The sequence below is a fragment of the Artibeus jamaicensis genome, unplaced genomic scaffold, assembly GCF_021234435.1.
Source record: "Artibeus jamaicensis isolate MK-2021 breed Jamaican fruit bat unplaced genomic scaffold, CSHL_Jam_final contig_601, whole genome shotgun sequence".
Lineage (NCBI taxonomy): Eukaryota > Metazoa > Chordata > Mammalia > Chiroptera > Phyllostomidae > Artibeus > Artibeus jamaicensis.
The window spans coordinates 780,398-802,518 of NW_026521902.1; the positions used below are offsets into that span (position 1 = coordinate 780,398).

Below are 22,121 nucleotides of genomic sequence, written 5' to 3' on the forward strand. Positions count from 1 at the left end.
AGGCTAATCCTACAACCTTTGATAAGCTGATTAACCTCTTTGAGCTCTATTTCCTTATTTATAAAATAGGTATAATGATATCTACCTTGCAGAAATAGAAGTACAAGCTATAAAACACCTGACACGATGTCTGACACATGGTAGAAATTCAATAAATGGTAGTGATTGTGTTATTCTTAAAATTTGTCCATGTTGTTTCTGGAATTTTCTTCCATCTTCTCCCAACTTATGCCCCTCCTTCAAGGTTATGCACCCTTTCCTGATTATTCAAACTACAGTTGTAATTCCATTCCTGTATGGAACACTGTGGTACTTGTAGTTAGTACTGCTTAATAAAGCACAAAAGTAATTCAGTACTGGGTTGTATCTTTCTCCACTGTATTCCCAGCTGTATTTTAAGCTTCAGGAAGATGTCTTTATATTTTCTCTACAACACCTAGGAGAGTCTCACACATAGTAGGCACTTATTGTTTCTTGAATAAATGAAAATAGATGCAAAGTAGAAAATTAACTGCTCTGAACAGTGAAGTATTTCCTTTTTCCTCTGCAGTTTGGAGGAGCTCTTCCTGTGCCTTAACGACTATGAAACAGTGTCTTGTCCTTCTGTTTGCTGTCCTTCTCTGAAGCTCCTGCATATAACAGACAATAACCTCCAGGACTGGACTGAAATACGAAAGTTAGGAGTTATGTTTCCTGCGCTAGACACCCTCGTCCTGGCCAACAATCATGTGAATGCTATTGAGGAGCCTGATGATTCACTGGCCAGGTTGTTTCCTAATCTGCGATCCATCAGCCTCCACAAGTCAGGTGAGGTGCAGGCTTGTTCCCATTCTACATGCAAACTTATATGCACTTGTGCATGAGTACAGTGAAAGTGTATTTCCTTATCAATTCTGCCTTCTTATAGGATGCATTTTCAAGAGCAACGTGCAGATGCCTATTGATTATCTGAATTTGACATTTTCATCAAGTGGCCTAGCATTACATTAGCTATTTACATGTTTTATATTAAAGGCTGTATTTATGTATTTCATATACATAAAGTTATGTATGAAAGGAGTGAAATTAATGTATAATAAAAGGCAGAATAAAAAAAGAATATAAGGAATTACAAACTAGACTGTTTTGTCTGGATTTAGGTTAGGGAGCCCTAACCTGCTATGTCTTTCAAGTGCTCTTTTCTCTTTTGTCATACTTACATATAATTGATTGCCAGTTTCTTGCCACCTGTAACTCTGTGTATCATGGGAGTGAATATTTTTAGCCTTTTAAAAAATAATAAAATTTATTTTTTAGAGAAGTTTTAGATTCACAGCAAAATTGAACAGAAAGTTCCTGCATCTTCCCTGCCTTCACACATGTACAGCCTACCCCACTATTCATATCCCAGCACCAGAGCAATACATTTGCTACAGTGGAGCCTACACTAACACACCATCCTCACCCAAAGTGCACAGGTGACCTTAAGGTTTGCTCTTGGTGTTGTACATTTTATGGGTTTGGAAAATTTATAATGACACATAGCTATCAGTGTAGTCTAACAGGTGACACTTTCATGCCTCCAACAATCCTCTGTGCTCCATCTGCATATTCTCTTCCTCCCCAGTCCCTGACATCCACGGATCTGTTTACTGTCTCCATAGTTCTGCCTTTTCCAGATATATAGTTGGAATCACACGGTATGTAGCCTTTTTAGATTAGTTTCTTTCACTTAATAATACACATTAAAGTTTCTTTTATGTCTTTTCATGGCTTCATAGCTTATTTCCTTGTAGCACTTCCATTCTCTAAGGCTTAACCCATGCCAGCCGGTTGTCCGGATGGACTGCAGTTTACCCACTCACAAACCTCAGGAGTCTTGGTTGTTTCCAAGCTTTGGCAATTATTAATAAATCTGCTGTAAACCTCCATGTGCAGGTTTTTGTGCAGGCACAAAGTTTTGGTTCATCTGGGTAAATACCAAGGAAGAAAATTGCTAGATGATGTGGTAAGAGTGTGTTTAGTTTTGTAAGAAACTGCCAAACTGTCTTCAAAAGTAGCTGTAACGCTTTTCATTCCCACCAGCAATGAACGAGAGCTCCTGTTGCTTCACATTCTTGTCATCATTTGATGTTGTCATTGTTTTGGATTTTGGCAATTTTAATAGGTGTGTAGTGGTATCTTATTGTTGATTTAATTTGCAATTCCCTACTGACATATGATGTTGAATATCTTTATGTGCTTACTTGCCATCTATGTATCTCCTTTAGTGAGGTATCTGTTCAGGTCTTTTTTTGCCCATTGTTTAATTAGGTTATTCATTTTCTTATTGTAGAGTTTTAAGAGTTCTTTGTATATTTTGGGTAATAATCTTTTATGAGATGTGTCCTTAGCACATATATTCTCTCATTGTGTGGTTTTTTTTCTCCTTCTCTTGACATTGTCTTTCGGCCTATTTTTTAAAATAGCTACATACAGTAACTAAAAATAATTAACCCACAACTGAAAAAAACAGTTGAATTTGCCATAGAAGTAATAAGGGTGGGAACTAAATTTTAAAAACCAGTATTTTGCATAAGGAAACTGTTTGTTGCATAACTCAACACCCCTTGAGCTAATTCTGTTCTTCCTTCTGGATGGGAATGCCATTCCGAAGGGAAGAGGGCAGTTGGGACTTGGAATAGTCACGCCCATAGTCCTCATAAGTTGTTCCTCTGCCTTTACCATTGTGGAAGGCTGCTAGAGCTAGGAAGGGGCTGTGCTCTGTAACGTGGGTTTCATGTGCTGTAAAACTGACTGGTATCATTACAGGAATATTGCTCCTACCAGTGTCAATATTGCTCCTACCATTGACTTGGGTGATGCATTTGCTCACAGTCATGGGAATAGTTTTGTTTTGGGACTAAATGAACTTAATTTGTTGCATGTTTTTTTTTTTACTTAAAGGCTCAGGTTTTTTGTTTTAAATTTCTTAAGTCTGTTTTCCCTCTCCCCAAAATGAGGATGGTATGAAAGAGAGATACTATTTAGTTTCTGGTTCTATTGACCTTGCCCCATATTAGAATTTGTTCTGTAAAACTTTGAGCCTGACAGTATCAACTCTGATCAGTAGTTATGTTCTATTAGTCTATAATTTGAAAGAGTTGATCACATCACTTATTTTCTGTGATTATGAAATATATCCTGCTTATTGAGACTACTAGTTATATTCCACTTGGGTGGAGAGTTAGTAGGTCAGTGGATGTTGGTGAGTAAAGTTCTCTCTTCTTGACCCCTCAGATCTCAGGGATAGAAGAGACTATGAGAAAAGAGTTTAAGCTGTTTAAATGTATCCTATTCTTTCCTTGGATAAAAATAATTCAGGTCTCTAACTAGTTTACAATTATTTTAACATTTCACATATTATTAATTGAAGTAATTTTTTGTTATGTTTATCTTCTTATTTGTATCCTTTTTTGATTTATTTAAACAACATATTTCTCAAATTAGGTTTGCAGTCCTGGGAAGACATTGACAAACTAAATTCCTTCCCCAAACTTGAAGAAGTGAGATTGTTAGGAATTCCTCTTCTGCAGCCATATACCACTGAGGAGCGAAGGAAACTGGTGATAGCCAGGTCTGTTGTCCTTACGCTTGCACTTCCCTCCCCCTTGGGGCCTGGTAATATCAATAAAGGAATGATACATGGTTTAGGAGGGTATGCACTACAAATTGATCTGACTCGTGCATACACTGCTTGAAGGAGCTGCATTGATAGCTCTAACACTGGAAGGGAAGGAATGCAGTGTGATGAGAAAAATGTGAAATGTAATTGGCCTGCCAAGACCACTGCAGAATTCCCTCAAAATCTATTTTATTTTATACTTTTTGATACATATGATATTTGAAATTCTGTATTAGGGCATGAGGTAATACTAGGTACAACAGGAAATCAGTTGTTCTTATTTTCATTAACATAGTGGTCATTTAAAGTGTAAATACCTAAAAATGGGGCTGTTTCAGTAATGTAAACCTAGAGAGAGCAGCATCTGTATTTCTCATCTTGTGGATCAACATAGATACAACCACAATATTGTAATCTTCTTCCTTCGATTCCCATGTCTCTGCTGTGTCAGACCCCCACACATACTGCAGTGGCCCAGGAAAGTTTATTTTTGTATGTGCCTTCAGGAGCAGTGATATTCAGCTGAAATGTCAAGGGCCAGGAACTTTGACTTATTCTGTTTGTGTACTGTAGACAGTAGTTTTAACAGGAGAACAATAGGCTCTAAAGCTCTCTGTAGAAGAGTGGTCATTTAAAAGGGGGTGTGGATCTTTCTGACCACCTGACAGCTTGCAGATCTTCACCGCTTTCCAGTGTTGACATGCACATTAATACCTCACTGTCCTCACTTCCTAGTGAGTGTCAGCATTGTTTTCTTCTAAAAAGAAGTCTTGCAGTAGGTCTTGTATTTTATTTTTTACACAGTTCTTTTTTAAAATATAATGAATTAATTACTGAAGCACATAAGCCAGTTGTACTGATTCCTGTGTCGACTTATGCTGTGCCATGCAGCACCAACTGGGCGCCTTGTGTGACTGTGGGGTCCTTGAAATGTGGCTGGTCTGAGTGGGAGTGTGCTTGGTGTGTAAACTGCATTGGGTTTCAAACACTTCTTGTGACAGAGAGTGTGTGAAGTACCTCATTAGCTATCTTTTAGTGCTGACTGCAGGTAAAAATGACTATATCCTGCATCTATTAGGTTAAATTAAAATATTAAAATTAATTATATCTATTTTATTTCTACTTTTTAAAATATAGCTGTTAGAGAATTTAAAATACAGATGTGGCTTTCATTATAGTTAAGTTGGACATTGTGCAATGAGTTCTGATGATGAAAGTTCAAGTGAAACTTTAAATTTTTTAGTCCTTTTGTTTTATACCACTTTAGTTTGTCAGTGGTTCTATACATGTAGATCTGCATCAAATGTGTCCTTTCAAGAGAATAAGACCGGGCTTCAAACCCACACTTTTATTTCCGAAGCTAAATATTTTTAGTATCTTAAAATGTCCTTATTTTGGTTTTGACTTACAGATTGCCATCAGTTTCCAAACTTAATGGGAGTGTTGTTACTGACAGTGAGCGGGAAGATTCTGAGAGATTTTTTATTCGTTACCATGTGGATGTTCCGCAGGAAGAAGTGCCATTCAGGTAAAAATTCCAATTAAAGTGTTAGTTTAACAGCACTTTAATGAATATTGAGGCAATTTAAACCCTATTTTTGTAGAGCAAATCTAATAATTTATCATTGGATCTTTTAGAGGTTACCGGAGATAGGTTATGAAAAAAGATACACAAAAGCAAACCAATTTTATTTCATTTTCCACAGTGTATTTCTTCTGCCTTGCACTGGGTAAGTATTTGACTGTTTCCACTCCATACTTCATATCATCGATCCCTTGTAATTCACTTCTCTGGGGGGATGACTTCCCTGTGCCCCAAACTGGTCTCTTTTTTTCACATTGCATCTGCATTTAGGATATACTAAGTTCTGCAATTTGGAAGATTTGGCAAATGTGTATGAGGTTTAGAGAATATGCAGAAAGGACTGGAAAATAGACTGCAGGAAATATTAAAGGATTTTAGTTTGAGTATGAAGAGAAGGGCCAAATTAGTAAACTGCCTTTAAGTATATGAAGAGTATATATATGTAGTTTGGTGAGGAACTACCTTTAATACTGTGTCAATATAAAAGGAAATGTGACAGATGTGATAAAGGTAAATAGAAAAGAAAAAAATTCCCCAAACAGGTTTCTAGTATTGGTAACTATACTCAGTCACCCACATGCTTACATACGTTCTAAAATGACTTTAAGTATAATTTGGATTCCCATTTAACATGAGGAGATTCAGACAAACAGGATACAGGTTAGGAGCGAATGTGTCAAATTACTTGGTCCTCCTGGTAACAAATTTCTGTGATTCTAATTCATTCTTACTAAGCATATTCATTTTTCCCCCAACGTTCTCTATTATTTATAGGCTTTATGCGGGTCAGCATCCATAAAGTTCAACCCATGTTGTATAAAAAGATTTTGTGGCATTATTAGTGTCCAATAGAATTTTAAAGCCTAAGCCTTTAAAAAAAATTGGAGCAATTAAGTAATGATTTAGAAGGTAACCTTTTAAAATTAGCTAAGAATAGCCGAGTAGAGAGAGATCGGTATTACCATGTCTTTTAATACAACCCAGAAATATTAGGTTCAACTGCATGAAATTTTTTAGGTAAAAAGTGGTCCAATATCTATAGTTTTGTTTGATTCAAGCTAACATAGTAGTGAGAGAAGTAAGTATTTTAGTTTTGAGTCAGAACCTTTCATTATAGTTTGCTTAACTTCTAGTCTGGGCAAGAAGTGCGTGTGTGTGTTTGTGTATGTGAATATATGTGTGTATATATATGCACACAGACACATGTATGCAGTGAATTGTTTTGTTTCTGATGGCATATGTATCCCAAGTGGCATTTATGTCTCTCTACTAGTTGGTGTTCTTGAAAAAAGGTCATAGAAATCATCTTTAATTAGGGGAAGAATTTGTTGGAAGGATACTGAGAAAATAAAAGGATTGTTAGGCAGGCTGAAGGACTAGGATTAGACAGGAACTGAGGGAGGCAAGGATAGCCAAAGTTTCAACCCAGGATATGTTTTATATACTTCTGCTGACACTCACATCTAGACACTACAGTGCTGTGCTTTACTACTGGATACTTGCAGCTGTGTTATGGATTTTGATTCCCCCATAAGTTTTTAGAATAATCTCTCACTGATCTTTAATTTATTCTGTAAGTGTCAAAAATGTGCATCTGACCAATTGGTTGGCTATATCAGCAGAGTATATGCTCATACTCTGTTTCCCAAAAGATAAGGAGAGAGATTATCTGCTCCACTTCTGCAGTGAGGTAGACTTGGGACTTTTCCCCAAATAGAAACAATTCAGCAAAAAGAATACAGTGACCCCTCATCTATTGTGGGAGTTACATGCCAGAGACCCTTGCAATAGGTGAAAATCCGAGAAGTAGTGGCATTATATTTATTTTATTATTTATATATATTTTAAGGCTTTATAAACCCTCCCCACATTCCTATAAACCTTTCTCAGTCTCTTATTGACCTCTCCCACACTCTTATAAACACTTCATATGCTCTAAAATACTTTCTACACTCTTAAACCTATGTAATTTTAACAACATATAAAATTCTATATGGGTACTCACCAGTGAAGTGTACAGTCATCCCTCGCCATATCATGGTTCACTTATTGCGGCTTCACTGTATTGCGGGTTTTAAAAAACACGCAATAAGTGAACTGTAGTATGGCTAGGGACGGCTGTATTTACTATAGTCTGCCACTCTGACTACTCAACACCTACACACATCTTTTTCTGGCAGTTATATTTAAAAAATTATTCTTACCTGCTCTCATGTATTCCTTGTACAAATCATTTTACTGTCTCTGAAATTAGATTACCCATTTATTCTAATCCTAAGCAGTCTGATTGATTACGGTAAAAGATGCATGCAGTCAAGGATTCTAATGATCACTCTGGAGATCCAATATGGTGTCAGAGCAGGTGGAAGATAGACTCAGCTCCTCCCAGGACCAAACTGGAGTTACAAATGAAGCAGAGCAGTCAGCTTGAATAACCACTGGCTAGCTAAACAGAAGTCTCATAACTAAGGATTTACAGAAGAAGGCACATTGAGACTGGTAGGAAAGGGCAGAACACCCATGTGCTGTAGTTGAGAATCGAGAGGGTTATCTTATCTGCAAAGGTCCTCCCTGAGCAGTGGCAGGTCTCAACCCGATTCCATGTTTTCTAGCCAAGGGAACTAGTACTGGGGAGAGGAGCCCACATAATATCTGGCTGTGAAAACCAGTGGGGATTTTATCTGCCATGTTAAGACAGGAGTCTTCTAGAAACTCACTCACCCTCTAAAAGGGCCAGGACAAAAAAATCTCATTCATGGCCACTCACCCTGGGCTCCAGCACGTGGAAGACAGCTCAGAGATTGGGTTGTATGGCTTCAAGGGGAGAACTAATGAGACAGCTGCCATTATCCCAGTGCCAAGTCCCAGCCCACAGATGCCATCTTTCCTAGGTCAAGCACTCTCCCTTCCATATGCTCAGTCTGGTTAGATACAGTGGTCCCCTCTCCCAACCACCTGAGGCCCCGCCCTGCCAAGCTTGTGCCCTATAGAGGAGTTTGCTGGCTGCAGCCAGCCTAGGCCTATGATACAGACTCTCTTGGAAGGCTCTTGAGGGAGCTCATTTCCCTACCTACCCACTGCTTGCTCACCACACACCTCAACTGGCACTACCATTCTTGTATAGAGCCTTTTCTTCACAGAGCCAAATCTTAGTCTGTTTCAGTTTGATGAACTCTACTGGCTTTACCCTGAAAACTCCCTGAGGCCACAAAGGTTCACAGGCTTTTAGGCTGGTGGCAACCGGCCTCAATATACCCTGAGACTTCTGTTGAGTGCCCTCAGAAGCAGCAGTATTACCAAGATTGAATCTGAATCAACCTGGTGGACATTACTCTTACCTGGTGATTCACTGAGACCTGCCTCACATAACTTGCATACTGCTAGTGGCTCCTTCAGTGACTAAGCCTAACAGGTAGCCCACAGGTGGAGGCCTATTTCCTGATAGCTTGTTGTCTTTTGCTGACCTGCCCCCATCCTGTTACTGGTGGAACCCAAATTGGTATGGAGCTTGGCTGCTCCCATGTACACCCAGGCCCAGCAGAGGCAGCCACAAACTGTGGATTGTTTTGTAGCTCCAAACAGGTAGCCCAGGACCAATCACATGCAGTGTCTGGCATTGACCTGCACCAAAGTGCCTTCTAAGAGATCCGAGAAGTAACATGCTGTGCAGCTACCTTTAGATATCAGAGCACAAGCCATTTAGCTTCTCAAGCTGAATACCAAAAGGGAGATCTTAGCAGGCACCACACCCTGTTGCATGAATTCCACTTAATGGGATCAGCTCTTGAACAGAAGCTAATATATTGTGGTTGAGGTCAACCCTCACAGCCAAACTGAGAGTCAACCCTTCCCATGGACAGGATGGGCCAACAGCAGTCAAGACTCAACTACAACAGGAGGGCTTATTTATCCTACCCAAGCAACGACATTCCTGGAGCACCTAACTCAAGTAATCAGGAAGACTGCACCAATGAGCCTCATAGGACACCTACTACCTAAGGCCACCCTGCCATGACTGGGAGGTAATATACAGAAAGAAGCGCAAAGAGGCAGCCAAAATGGAGAGGCAAAGAACATGTCCCAAATGAAAGAACAGAAGAAATCCCCAGAAAAAGAACCAAATGAAATGGAAGCAAGCAATCTACCAGATACAGCATTCAAAACAATGATTGTAAGGATGTTCAAGGAACTTGGATGGATGAGCTAAGTGAGAACTTAAAGAGATCATAAACATATAAAAGGACAGAGAAACCATAAAAAAGAACCAGTAGGAAATGAAGAATACTATATCTGACATGAAGAATACACTAGAAGGCATCAGCAATAGATTAGATGAAGCAGAGCATTGAATAAGTGATTTGGAAGGCAAGGTAGCAGAAAACACCCAATCAAAGAAGTAAAAAGGCAAAAAAAAAAAAAAAATGAGGAGGGACCTCTGGGATAACATGAAGTGTTAACAACATCCACATTATAATGTTACCAAAAGGAAAAGAGGGAGAGCATGGGACTGAGAACTAATTTGAAGAAATAATGACTAAAAACTTCTCTAACCTGGTAAAGAAAAAAGATACTCAAGTCTGGGAAGCACAGCAAGTCCCAGTAAAGATGAACCCAAAGAAGCCCACAACAAGACACATAATTAGAATGGCAAAGGATAAAGCCAAAGAGAAGATATTAAAAGTAGCAAGAGTATGACAGTTATGTACAAGGGAGCCCCCATAAGAGTGTCAGCTGGTTTCTCAACAGAAACATTTCAGGCCAGAAGGGAGTGGGATGAAATATTCAAAGTGATGAAAGGCAGGGACTACAACCAAGACTACCCTAAAGAGCAAGTCTTTCATTTAAAATTGAAGGAGAAATAGGGAGCTTCCTAGACAAGGAAAAGCTAAAGCAGTTCATTAGCACCCAAACAGTAATATAGGAAATGTTAGAGGGACTTCTTTAAGAAGAAAAAAAGATTTCTTTAAAGCAACATAATTATTAAGAATACAATGGCAATACATGAGTACATATCTATAATCACTTTTAGGTAATTAAGGTAAATGGATTAAATGCTCCAATCAAAAGACACAGGGTAGCTGAAAGCATAAAACAAGTCCATATACGTGTATATAGAAAATTCCCACCGAGGCCTTGCTTCCTATTTGTGTAACTGTGCCTACTTTCTCACTCACTGGTGGTTATATACCACATTTGGTGTCTCTTCCTTCTTGAGATTGAAATGAGCAGCCTGGTATCAGTGCATCCTAGCAGCATCTCTGGCCTATAATACATTTTTTAACTATAGGTGCTTTACTCACTAATGTATTTTTCGAGGCCTTGGAGAATGAGGTGTCATCTGGGTCCTCTTAGTGCTCATAGGTGGAGAATGGGTGAAGGGCTCACAAGGGTTACAGTAATTGTCATTATTACTGTGTACTGAAATTTTTTGAATTATTCCTTTTACATTATCCCAAAGAAGTTGTGACATCTCAACTTTCTTTAGAATAGATCACCATTGAGTCCAATTTCTAATCAGCCAACTAGACAAAAATTTAGAACTATAAATTTTTCCTTTCTTATTTCCTGTACCTTTTGCCCCATTTTCCCTTCTCCCCTTCCATGCTGATAATCTTCCATGTGATCTCTATTTCTGTGAGTCTGTTCCTGTTCCAGTTGTTTGCTTAGTTTGTTGTTCCTTTTTTTGGTTTGTTTTTTAGGTTCAGTTGTTGATAGTTGTGAGTTTATTGTCATTTTATTCATATTTTTATCATCTTTATCTTAGATAAATCCCTTTAACATTTCATATACTAAGGGCTTGATGATGATGAACTCCTTTAACTTGACCTTATCTGGGAAGTACTTTATCTGCTCTTCCATTCTAAATGACAGCTTTGCTGATAGAGTCATCTTGGTAATAGGTCCTTGCTTTTCATGACATCAGATATTTCTTTCTGATGTCAAGGGGCTGACAAGCCCCTTCTTGCCTGTCAGATTTCTTTTGAGAAATCAGTTGATAATCTTATGGGAATTCCTTTGTAGGTTAACCATCTCCTTTTTCCTTGCTGCTTTTAAGATCCTCTTTTTATCTTTAATCTTGGCTAATGTAATGATGATGTGCCTTGGTGTGTGCTTCCTTGGGTCCAACTTCTTTGGGACTCTCTGAGCTTCGTGGATTTCCTGGAAGTCTATTTCCTTTGCTAGATTGGGGAAGTTCTCCTTTGTTAGTTTTTCAAATAAGTTTAAAATTTTTTGCTCTTCCTGTTCTCCTCTGGCATTCCTATGATTCTGATGTTGGAATGTTTCAACGTGTCATGGAGGTTCCTAAGCCTCTCCTCATTTTTTTGCGTTCTTGTTTCTTCATTCTGTTCTGGTTCAAGGTTTATTTCTTCCTTCTGCTCCAAACTATTGATATGCATTCCAGTTTCCTTTTTTTCACTGTTGGTTCCCTGTACATTTTCTTTTATTTTACTTTTCATAGTCTTCACTTTTTCCTCTATTTTGCGACTATACTCAACCATTCCTGTGAGCATCCTGATTAGCAGTGTTTTGAACTCTGCATCTGATACGTTGGCTGTCTCTTCATCACTTAGTTGTATTTTTTCTGGAGCTTTGATATGTTCTTTCATTTGGACCATATTTTTTTTACTCTGGCTGTTTGCCAGGGCAGGGCAACCTATGTGCTGCATTGTGGTGCTATATGTGGGGGAGGGGTTCAAGAGGGAACAGTGCTGCTTGCTTGTCCCTTGGCTGGCTTTCAGTCACTTTCCCTCCTACCCACAAGCAAATTGGGCCCTTCTTTTCTGGTGCTGATTCCCAGGTGGGTGGGTTTGCATACATTGTAGGACCCTATGAGTCTCTCCAATGAACTCTCCTATGAGTCTGGGAGTTTCCCCTGCTGCCTCAACCTCCACAGATTTTTTCAGTCAGAGTTTTTGAGGCTTTATTTCCTCTCGCTGGAACCCTGGGTTGCTTGACCTGTCTTGCTCCCCATTTGTTCCTCCTGGTTTATCTGCATGCAAGTGTGGGGCTGCCTACTCCCCCAGCCACCACCTCTCCTTGTCTTCCAGCCACCTTTCCCAAGTCCTCGTTACCCTGAAGCCTGTCTCTGCCCATCCTACCAGTCTAGGTGAATGTTCTTTTTTAACTCCTTGGTTGTCGGACTTCCATACAGTTCAATTTTCTTGCAGTTCTGGTTATTTTTTGTTTTTAAACTTGTTGTCCTTCTTTTGGTTGTGCAAGAAGGCAAAGCGATAGACCTCCATAGACCTTCACAGACCTCCATCTTGGCTGGAAGTCTGAGACTCCTGTTCAGTGGTAATTTTTTTTAATATTTCAGTTTATTCTCATTCATATTCTCTCCTGCCCTCTCTCTGTCTGTCTTTCTCTCTCCCCTGTAATTAGTGCTGTAATTGTCATAGAATAGTCCCAGTAGAGGCGCAGATTTATGAATTTACTGACCTATAATTCACCAACCTGGAATATCAAACAAAATGCACGCGCTTTTAGAGCTACCTCAGCTTCCTTGTTGTAAGAGAGGAAGATCCTCTTCTTAAAAGTACCTGGGTTTCTGTATGTGCCCTGAATCTAATTTATAGGAGTTTGACCTTAATATTCTCTTTATTGAAGCTAACTTGTGCCCTTAAACAAGCAGGTGTTGTACATCATAGCCATGAACTCTTGGTGCCCTTATATTGTTTTATTCTTGGCAGCACTCCCTCAACTGACTAAAGCATTTCATGTGTCTGCAAATGATAATTAGTTATTTCACTTCTTCATGTCAAAGTCTCATAGAATCCCTTCCATGAGCACTGATATGCTACCCATTTGCCCCTGATAGCCAGAGGCCAATCCCAAACTGCCTTTCATTACCCGAGATACCAATTTCTTTGTGCACTCAACAGAAATAAACTCTGGCCAACTAAAGTAGCGTAGGCATTTAGCTCATAGTGTTGATAAGAAGATTTAAAAAAACTGGACTTGAGTAGGACTAATGGGAAGTAAGGCACAGCCAAAATTTCTGTCTTACTATGCCCACAGTGGGCTCCTTACACCAGCCACTGGGCAGTCATCAGCAGGCTCCTAGACTTCATTGCGCATAGGCATTACAGTCATGCCTTTGAATTCTTGACTCTTACTTATCTGCATTGAATAATATCTGTTAGGCCTTGCAGCTTTGCATTACATCTTAATATGTAAAATTCCAGCTATACCAGACAGGTTTTTTTGTCACCTTGCTGTGTTCTAGCTTTCAGGGAATGGAAAAAGAAAATATCTACTCTTGTTTAGCTTCTGTAATGGGAAGTGCTTCCTGCCGCTCATCTCTGTTGAGTTTCCCTCAAATAGAAGGGCATTTAGATGCTGGACAGCTAAAGTTAACATATATCCACTACCATACCTGTTCCCTGGTAGTTTTCCTTATAAATCCGCAGGTGGTATTATCTATTTACTCAGCATATATTTTTGAGCTATTGCAATGTGTTAGGAACTGTTGAATACTTAAAAATAAACTATGATAGCATTTTGCTGATGCAAAAGGGAATGAACAAGTGCAGTGGAATTTATATTAAAATGTGTGCAGTATGAATTAATAGTGATATATAAACAGTATTAGTAATATACATATCTCTTCTGAATATATGCATGTTTTCTCCCTAAAATAGCACAGTGCATAGTTAGTGATAGGTGACAATTTGGAGTCTGGATTGCGTTTCATGCAGAATTGACATTTGAGCTTTAATTTTCAAGTAGGTTGGAGATACCATTTATTTTGGAAAAAGCATTCCTTTTCATTTTTACCCTGTATTAAAAAATTAAGTTTAACTTGATTTTCCTGTAAATTCCAACTTCTACAACATCCTTCCCCTAGTTGTTAGGTCCCCTGAGCTTTTCTTCCTCCTTTTGTTTTCCTGTTTTGTGTCCTTATTCATGAAATACCTCTACTTCATTTAGGTGCGAGGAAAAAAGTTAGCCAAAATGTCTTTTGAGAACATGAATAAAAAGCCATTATAACCAGTTCAGTGTTCTTTATAGGAGCAAAGTTATTTTGTGAATCATGTGGATTATTCACACACATCTGTTTCCATGTGATTAGTCATTTTGACTATAGAAGTGTTTAAAGATGATACAAAATTTACGTGTTCTCCTCTCGCTGGAACCCTGGGTTGCTTGACCTGTCTTGCTCCCCATTTGTTCCTCCTGGTTTATCTGCATGCACGTGTGGGGCTGCCCACTCCCCCAGCCACCACCTCTCCTTGTCTTCCAGCCACATTTCCCAAGTCCTCGCTACCCTGAAGCCTGTCTCTGTTTCTCTCAGAATGAAATAGAAGCTCTAGTTACCTGAATCGTTTCACTCTTTATGATGAACAGAATAAAGTGCTTATAGGACCAAAAGGAGACATACTTACTAAGATTTTGTAATTTCTTACAGGTGCTCGCTGTCCTTCTCATTGCCTTGTACTGATAGGTGGACTTGTACCTCCGTACACCCTCCCCTCGATGGCTGTGTGTGGTGACACTGGAATAACAAAGACCTGAGCGATCGCCCACGTGTTTATGTATTCTGTGGAAAAGTAGAAAATGAAAAATCTCCGTTTCCTGATTCTTGGTCCTTAATTAGCCATGTAGAGCTTGCTTTTCTGATCGAAAGCCTTAGTTTTAGAGACTTCATCTGTGTCTGCCTCTCTATGGCTTGTCCAGCATGGTGTGCTGTGCAGAATATCTTCGGTGTGTGATGCAGGTAGTTGGAAAAGTGTCCCTCCTGGGCTGGTTGCATTTCAGTTTTTGGACTCTCATATTCTTCCAGGAGAACTTCTAGGAAATAACGGTAGATTTCAGCTGGGTATAAAGGACTGTTTCATTTATTTACTAAATACATATTATGAACCAAGAGGCACTGGGCCAGAAGCTGGAAATAAAAAGACCAAAAAAAAGTAGTGTCTACTCTCAAAATGCTTGCCACCTAGGCTAAGCTAGGGAAATATGGTCTATGCTGGATCCTTCTCAGGTTGCAAACCTCTAAAAATCACACTACCCCCATATTTGGTCCTTAGACTATTCTCTTCTGTACCAATCCCCTAGGTGGATGTTTAAACCTAATGTGTCCAAAACCAAACTTTTGACACACCCTCCCTTATCTTTCCCTGCTTCACCTCCACCTCCACCACTTACTGCTCTGAAAGTTTTTCTCCATTTCTCTAGTTGCTCAGGGCAAAAACCTTAGCATCACTTTTTACTTCTTTCTCCATTTTATGTGTAGTTCATTTCTTTTTTCCTACAGTTCTTTCAAACACATATATAAAATCTGACTACTTCTTACCATTTATATTAGTTCAAGCCTTCATCATCCCTCTCTCTGTGTTTTTATAGTAGCCTTCTAATTAGGCTCCCTGGATCTGCCCTAGTCTGCTACAGCCTGTTCTCCACATGGCAACCAATTTGTAAGAACTCAAGTTTATAATTCCTTACTATTCCTCAAATATCTCAAGACACTCTCACCTCAGGCCTTTGCACTTTTTTCTGTTTAGAATGCACCACCGCAACTGCTTGGCTTTTGCCTTTGCTGACAACCTTATCAGAGATTCTTTCCATGACCATACTGTTTGTCTTTTAACCTACGTTATTTTTATTTTTCAACACTGAACTTACACTTCTTGTCTGCTGCTGTTCTCTGCCCACCATGCTGAGTGCTCTGTGAAAGTGGGAACTGCTGCTCTGCACCTCAGTGCTCAGAGCAGTGCCTAACCATGTGGGGAATATTCTCACTAGGCTCTGGGAGCACAACATTGGGGTGCTGGGCTCTGCCATAAGAGGTGCCGCTTTCCAGAAAATGAGGTGATCTGGTGAAGGTTAAGAGAGTATTCCAGACAGCTTTGAGTACCTGGGAAGTAAAGGCACAGAAGTAGGAAATAAGTCTTTATGTGTGGTGACCCACAGTGGTGCAGTGTGACTTAGTGAGAAGTTGTAGCGGGAAAGTGTGGCCGATAATTCTGGGGAGGGGGGCCAGAGCACTCCTTTAAAGTACCTTGGCATGACATGACATGCCAGGGGACTAGGATTTGTGTGGGGTGGGGTGGAATTGGGGGGGGACAGTGGAAAATCACTGAAAGGTTTCAGTGGGCAAGGTGCATGGGCAGATTTTGGTTTACATTTAGAAGGAGAAGCTGAGACTAGTGAAGGAGGGCCTGCATGCTGGAGGTGGCCTCTGCCCCTACAGAGGTGCACATGTTAGAACTGGACTTGACCACAGCACCAGAGGTGGTCCTTGCAAGACACCGTGTGAGGCTCTACTTTTCTTCTGATATTTGTAGCCCCAGTTTCTCATAGGGTATAGAAAGGTCATTTAGAGAGGAAGAAATATCTGTTTATGAATCTGGTACATGTTCAAGTATACGTGTTCATTATTTTTGCCTTGGCCTTTATTGGATGTCTGCCATGTTGCCTATATTTATCAGTTTTTCCTTTTGTGTTTGCTTTATCTCTTAATTTCCACTGAGAGTTAGAATTTAAATTGCTTATTTAGTACTTAACTAATAACCTGTCCTAGTTTTAAAAAGAGGCAAAGAGATTTCTCTTACAAGTCAGAGTACATGTGTCTCTTGAGATTCAGTGTTTGGTTTTTGTTTTTGAGGATAGTGGGAGAAAGTAATTCTTTGATTTGGGATGTGACTTTTTTCAGCCTTTAATTTTTTTTTTCATAAAGAAGAATTATAAAACATACAGCTCATGTGAACAGTTACTTGATAGGAGGAAGTGCTGCCAGAGACAGAATGGCAAAGCCAGCAATAGGTTTCCTTAAAGGCTTTTCTTTGCTATTCCTCTCTATTGGTGCTTTACTTGTGGTTTGTCCCAAGGAATCCCTAAACTGTGCCCTGGGAATTTCTTATTTGGGATGCCATGGATCGTAGTAGGCATTCCTCAGATGCTCTTTGTCAGTCATTAATGGGATGCTTTTTAAAATATGGGGAGTGTTTTTTTCCTGTTTGAGGCTGGTGGTGTTTCTAAATAGAGCTGATTGTATCTTCACGTTATTGTGAGAGCAGGGCAGCAGCCTGTATTTGGACACCGCCTCAGTGAAGGTTCATTTTGTCTTGGATGCTGGACAGATCCCAGTGTGCTGTGTTCGTCCGTTACCTCATATTCCTTGCAGACAGAGGACCTGCTGTTGTGCAGAAACATTCCTCCATAGGACACAAGTCTCCTGGGGTTCTCCATACTGCCAGGCTCCATCATCCTCTGACAAGGGCCCTGACACAGCACTGCTCACATTCACCCTGAGCTTCAGGGAGACAAAGGAGGCTTTCTCCTGGATGCACCTTGGAGAGCCTCTGAAATATTAGCTTCCCCTGTTGCTTGCAGCCTTTGTCATTCCAATTACCTGGGGCTTTATTTTGACTTCTTGCCACTTTCCCAGCCCAGCAGAAGATAGGCTGCCTTCCTAATCTTGATTGGAATTATATGTGAGAATTTGAATATACCTGCAAAGGAAAGAGAATAAGAACCAGCCTTCTCCAATCATGGTCTTGAGGGGTATTATCTTCAGCATCTGAACTTTTGTTTTGCCAACAGCAGGGGACCAGTGTTATCTTTTTTGTTTTGTTTGCTGCTTAGAATTTTTTTGAAAAACTGAAAAATACTGAGAATAATAAAACAAGCATTCATGTCCACGCTATTCAGAGCTGATAATTGTTAATATTTTACTCTTCAGGTTTATTTTTTAATTAAAAAAATAATGTTACAGATAAGATTGGAGTATCTTTTTGCCTCTATTCTCAGCCTATTCCTGACTTCAAGGAGTCAGGTAAAAAATTTGATGTATGTCTACTTATTATATTTTATATATCCATTAAAAGATAAAGTAGGACTTTATAATTTTTTTCAACATGCATTTTGATTTCTTCTCAGTCTGTAGCCTTTCAGTTTGATCTTTTCATACTTTTTTGAAAAGTTTAAAAAATTTAATATCAAATCTGTCAATCCTCTGTGGCTTTTTCTTATTTTATCTTATTAAAGGTTTTCCTTTCCAAAGATCATTTAAGATAATCTCCTGGGTTTTTTGTCGACGTATTTTCACATTTATGTCTTTGATCTACCTGGTATCTGTTTCTAAGGCTCTGTGACCCCACCCCATATTGGTAATTGGTGTTCATGACTGATCTGTAATGCCGCCTTGGTCATGGACCTTGTTTGTCATATGCATTCATGCTTCTGTTCCAGGGCTCTGTTATGTTCCATGGGTATGTTTGTCAATTTCTGTACTAATACAAAATTGCTAAATTACTAGTGTCAATTCCCAATTAGGGTAAGTTTCCCCACTTAATTTTGCTTTTAGAATACCTTCATTATTATAGGCCATTTTTCCTAAGAATTTTAGGATTGGCTTATCAAGTTCCACAAAAATCCTACTGTAATTTGGATTCTGATTGCATTGAATTCACTGGCTAATTTAGGAGAATTGATTATGTCTTCTTATCAATGAACATAGGACATCTTCCCATTTATTATTTATTTATTTATATATAAATTTTATTTAGTTATTTTTCAAGTACAGTTTATTCAGAGGATTTTTTGTTGTCCTTTAGTAGTGTTTCTAATTCTCTCACAAAGGCCTTGCTCATTTTTGTTAAATTTATTTCTAGGCATCTTCTACATTTGGCGTTTATTATAAATGCAGTTATTTTTTTATTCACTATTTTCCAATTGGTTATTGTTGGTGTGATAAGCATGCTGTTTATTTTTGTGTGTTGGCCATGTATTACTTTTGCTAATATACAGAATAGTTTCAGATCCATGTAGACCATCATATCTGCAAATAATTTTTATCCCTCTTTTTTTTCTGTTTCTTGGGTAGGAACTTCTCTAGTTTAATATTACAAATGAACAGTAGAAGAGGCCTTCTTTACCTTGTTTCTCACTTTAAAGGGACTACTCTCAAAGTCTCAGGGTGAAATATTTTGATATGAAATACAACTTTTGCTGTAGGTTTTTGATAAGTGCCTTTCATCAAGTTAAGATAGTGTCTCTGTTTATTGAAGCTTTCTTTTATTATGAATGTTGATTTTTATTTTTTAAGACTTTATTCATTTTTAGAGAGAGAGGAAGGGAGAGAGAAAGAGAGGGAAAAACATCAATGTGTGGTTTCCTCTAGTGTGCCCCCAACCACAGATATGGCCCACAACCCAGGCATGTGCCCTGACTGGGAGTCAACCCTTTGGTTTGCAGGCCAGTGCTCAATTCTCTGAGCCACAACAGCCAGGGAATGAATGTTGATTTTTAATAAAATGTTCTTTGTGTATTCAGATAATCATGTTGTTTTGTTCTGTAATCTAAATTTTAATGATACATTTTTAAGTATTGAATTATATTTGTATTCAATTTAATAGTAAATTATTAATATTCTTTACAACACTGCAAAATTTAATTTTATAATTTTTGGGATTTTTTTATTTTCATATTTAAAGTTGGTCTGTAATTTTCTTTTACTTTTCTGTTTTTGTTGTGGAGGTTATAGTAACTTCATAAAATAAATGGAGTTGGTAATTTTTTAATTTTTCTTTTAAATTAAATGGTTCTTTTAAGTTTAAAATTTTATAATCATCCATAATATTCTTATGATTTGGGGGGTAGATATTCAAGTTTTTTAATAATTTTATTATATTTAATTCTCATTTGGATCAGGTGATACTTCCACACGGAACCACATTAAAATTTTTTAAAGGCTATAGACCAAAAACTAAGTCTTCTCACTTTTATCCTTAGCAGCCACTTAGGTATTTGGTCCCAAAGCAACTACTGACACAAGTTTCCTGTTATAGTTTCCATTGCTGTTCGGTGTATAAATTTGATACACAAGCAGCCACAAGAAAATACACACCTTGCCTTTCTCACGTGACAATAGATCTTCAATATTATTTCATAGTGAGGAATTTTTAGTAGTGTCCTTTGTTTATTATGACCCTTTCTGATGTGGGTGTTGTTTCGTGGGGCAAAAGGTTGCTGGTTTGACTCCTGCTCAGGGCACATGCCTGGGTTGTGGATTCAGTCCCTGGTCAGGACACATGCAAGAGGCAGCCACTCAGTGTTTCTCTCTCACATTGTTGTTTCTCTCTTTCCCTCCCTTGTCCTCTCTCTGAAAATAAAAATAAGTAAATTTAAAAAAATAGTGTTTATTGAGGTATAATGGACATAGAGCAATTCTTACCCTTTTTAGTTTGCATTTCTGAGTTTTGACAAACTCTACAGTGTGTAACAAGCAGCACAATCAGAATATACAACAGTTCTTTCACTCCAAAACACTCTTGTACTCAACCCTTCCCCTGACTCCCTCCCTCTGGCAGACACTGATCAGTTTTCTGACCCTCCAGAAAATTTTGACTTTTTCAGAAATTCCTATTCATGGAATCACATGGAATGTACCTTTTTTATTTTCATTGAGATTTTTATTGAGGTAATTGTGGATTCACATGGAGTTGTAAGAAATAATACAGCCAGATCCCATCCACCCTTCACCCAGTTCTCCCCAGTAGTTCGTTTTGCAGAATTCCAGTAACAGTTCTTGTACACATTTGCATGTTTGTATTTAGTTGTGGACATTTTTTGCATGTGGACAGCACCACTGTCGCAGTGCTGAACCGCTCCAGCACCACAGGCTCCTCAGGTTGCCTTTCAAGAACCACATGCAACTGCCTGCTCCCTCCATCCCTATCGCCTCACAGCCATTGACCTTGTCTTTATTTCTAAAATCTTGCCCTGTTGAAAGAGTTCCACAAATATAATTATACAGTATATAACCTTTTAGAACTTTCCCCCCTGTTTAGCATAATTCCTTGACAACTCATCAAAACTGTCTCATGTATTGCTAGTTTGTGCCTTTTATTGCTCAGTAGTATTCCATGGAGTATGTAGTTTGTTTAACCATTCACTTGTTGGAGGGCATCTAGACTGATTCCAGACTGTTACAAATAAGATAATCAATGTATATTCTGGTACAGATTTTTGTGTGAACATTTTCACTCCTCTGGGTTAAGTGCTCAGGAGTACAATTGCTGAGTAGCATGCGATTGCATGCTAAGTCTTATAAGCAACTACCAATCTTTTTTCTAGAATGGCTGTACCATTCATTTTACATTCCCACCAACAATATATGAATGGTTGAGTTTTCTGCATTTGTGCCAGTATTGGCATTGCCACTATTTTTATATTTTAGCCATTCTGGTTGATGGATATGATGCCTCATTATTTTCATTTTCGTTTCCCTGATGGCTAAAGATGTTGAACATTTTTTCATGTACTTATTTGCTATCTGTAAAGCCTCTTCAGTGAAATATCTCTTAATAGTTTTGCCAGTTGTTTGGGTAGATTGTCTGATTCTTCACTGTTGAGTGTGAGAGATCTCTACGTGTTCCAGACACTGGACCTTTGCTGGATATGTGATTTGCAAGTATTTTGTGTTAGTATGTAGCTTGTCTTCTCATTTTTTCCCATGAACTTTGATAGCACATTTTTAATTTTGATGAGTGTCTAGTTTATCAGTTTTTCCTTTTATTAATTGTGCTTTTAGTGCCAAGAACTCTTTGCCTAGCCAAAGATCTTGAAGCTTTTCTTGTTTTCTTCCTTGAAGTTTTATAGTTTTATATTGCACATTTAAGTTTATAAACTGTTTTGAGTTAATTTTTGTGCAAGGTGAGAGGTTTAGGCTGAGGTTTGTTTGGCTTATAGTTGTCCAATTATACAAGCACCATTTGTTGAAAAAAGATGTCTTCCCTTATTGCGTTGCCTTTTCAACTTTTTTTAAAGAGTTGTGAGAGTATATTTGTGTGGGTATATTTCTGGGTATTCTATTTTGTTAGTATGATTTATGTGTTTATTGCCCTACCACTACCATACTGCCTTGATTACTGTAACTATATAATTAGC

At 38.5% G+C, this 22,121-nt stretch overlaps 1 protein-coding gene across 2 annotated transcripts in view; it reads left to right on the forward strand.

Moving 5' to 3' along the window:
* LOC119061200 (tubulin-specific chaperone cofactor E-like protein) overlaps nt 1-22,121 on the forward strand; it is a 208,600-nt gene that overhangs the window by 27,010 nt on the left and 159,469 nt on the right. The window contains exons 5-8 of one of the 2 annotated variants that reach the window (XM_053670667.1): nt 551-807; nt 3,469-3,595; nt 5,055-5,171; nt 5,350-5,373. In XM_053670667.1, the coding sequence (XP_053526642.1) occupies nt 551-807; nt 3,469-3,595; nt 5,055-5,171; nt 5,350-5,373 (525 nt within the window). The remainder of the gene's footprint in view (nt 1-550; nt 808-3,468; nt 3,596-5,054; nt 5,172-5,349; nt 5,374-22,121) is intronic. The other variant, XM_037161652.2, reaches the window with a different exon arrangement.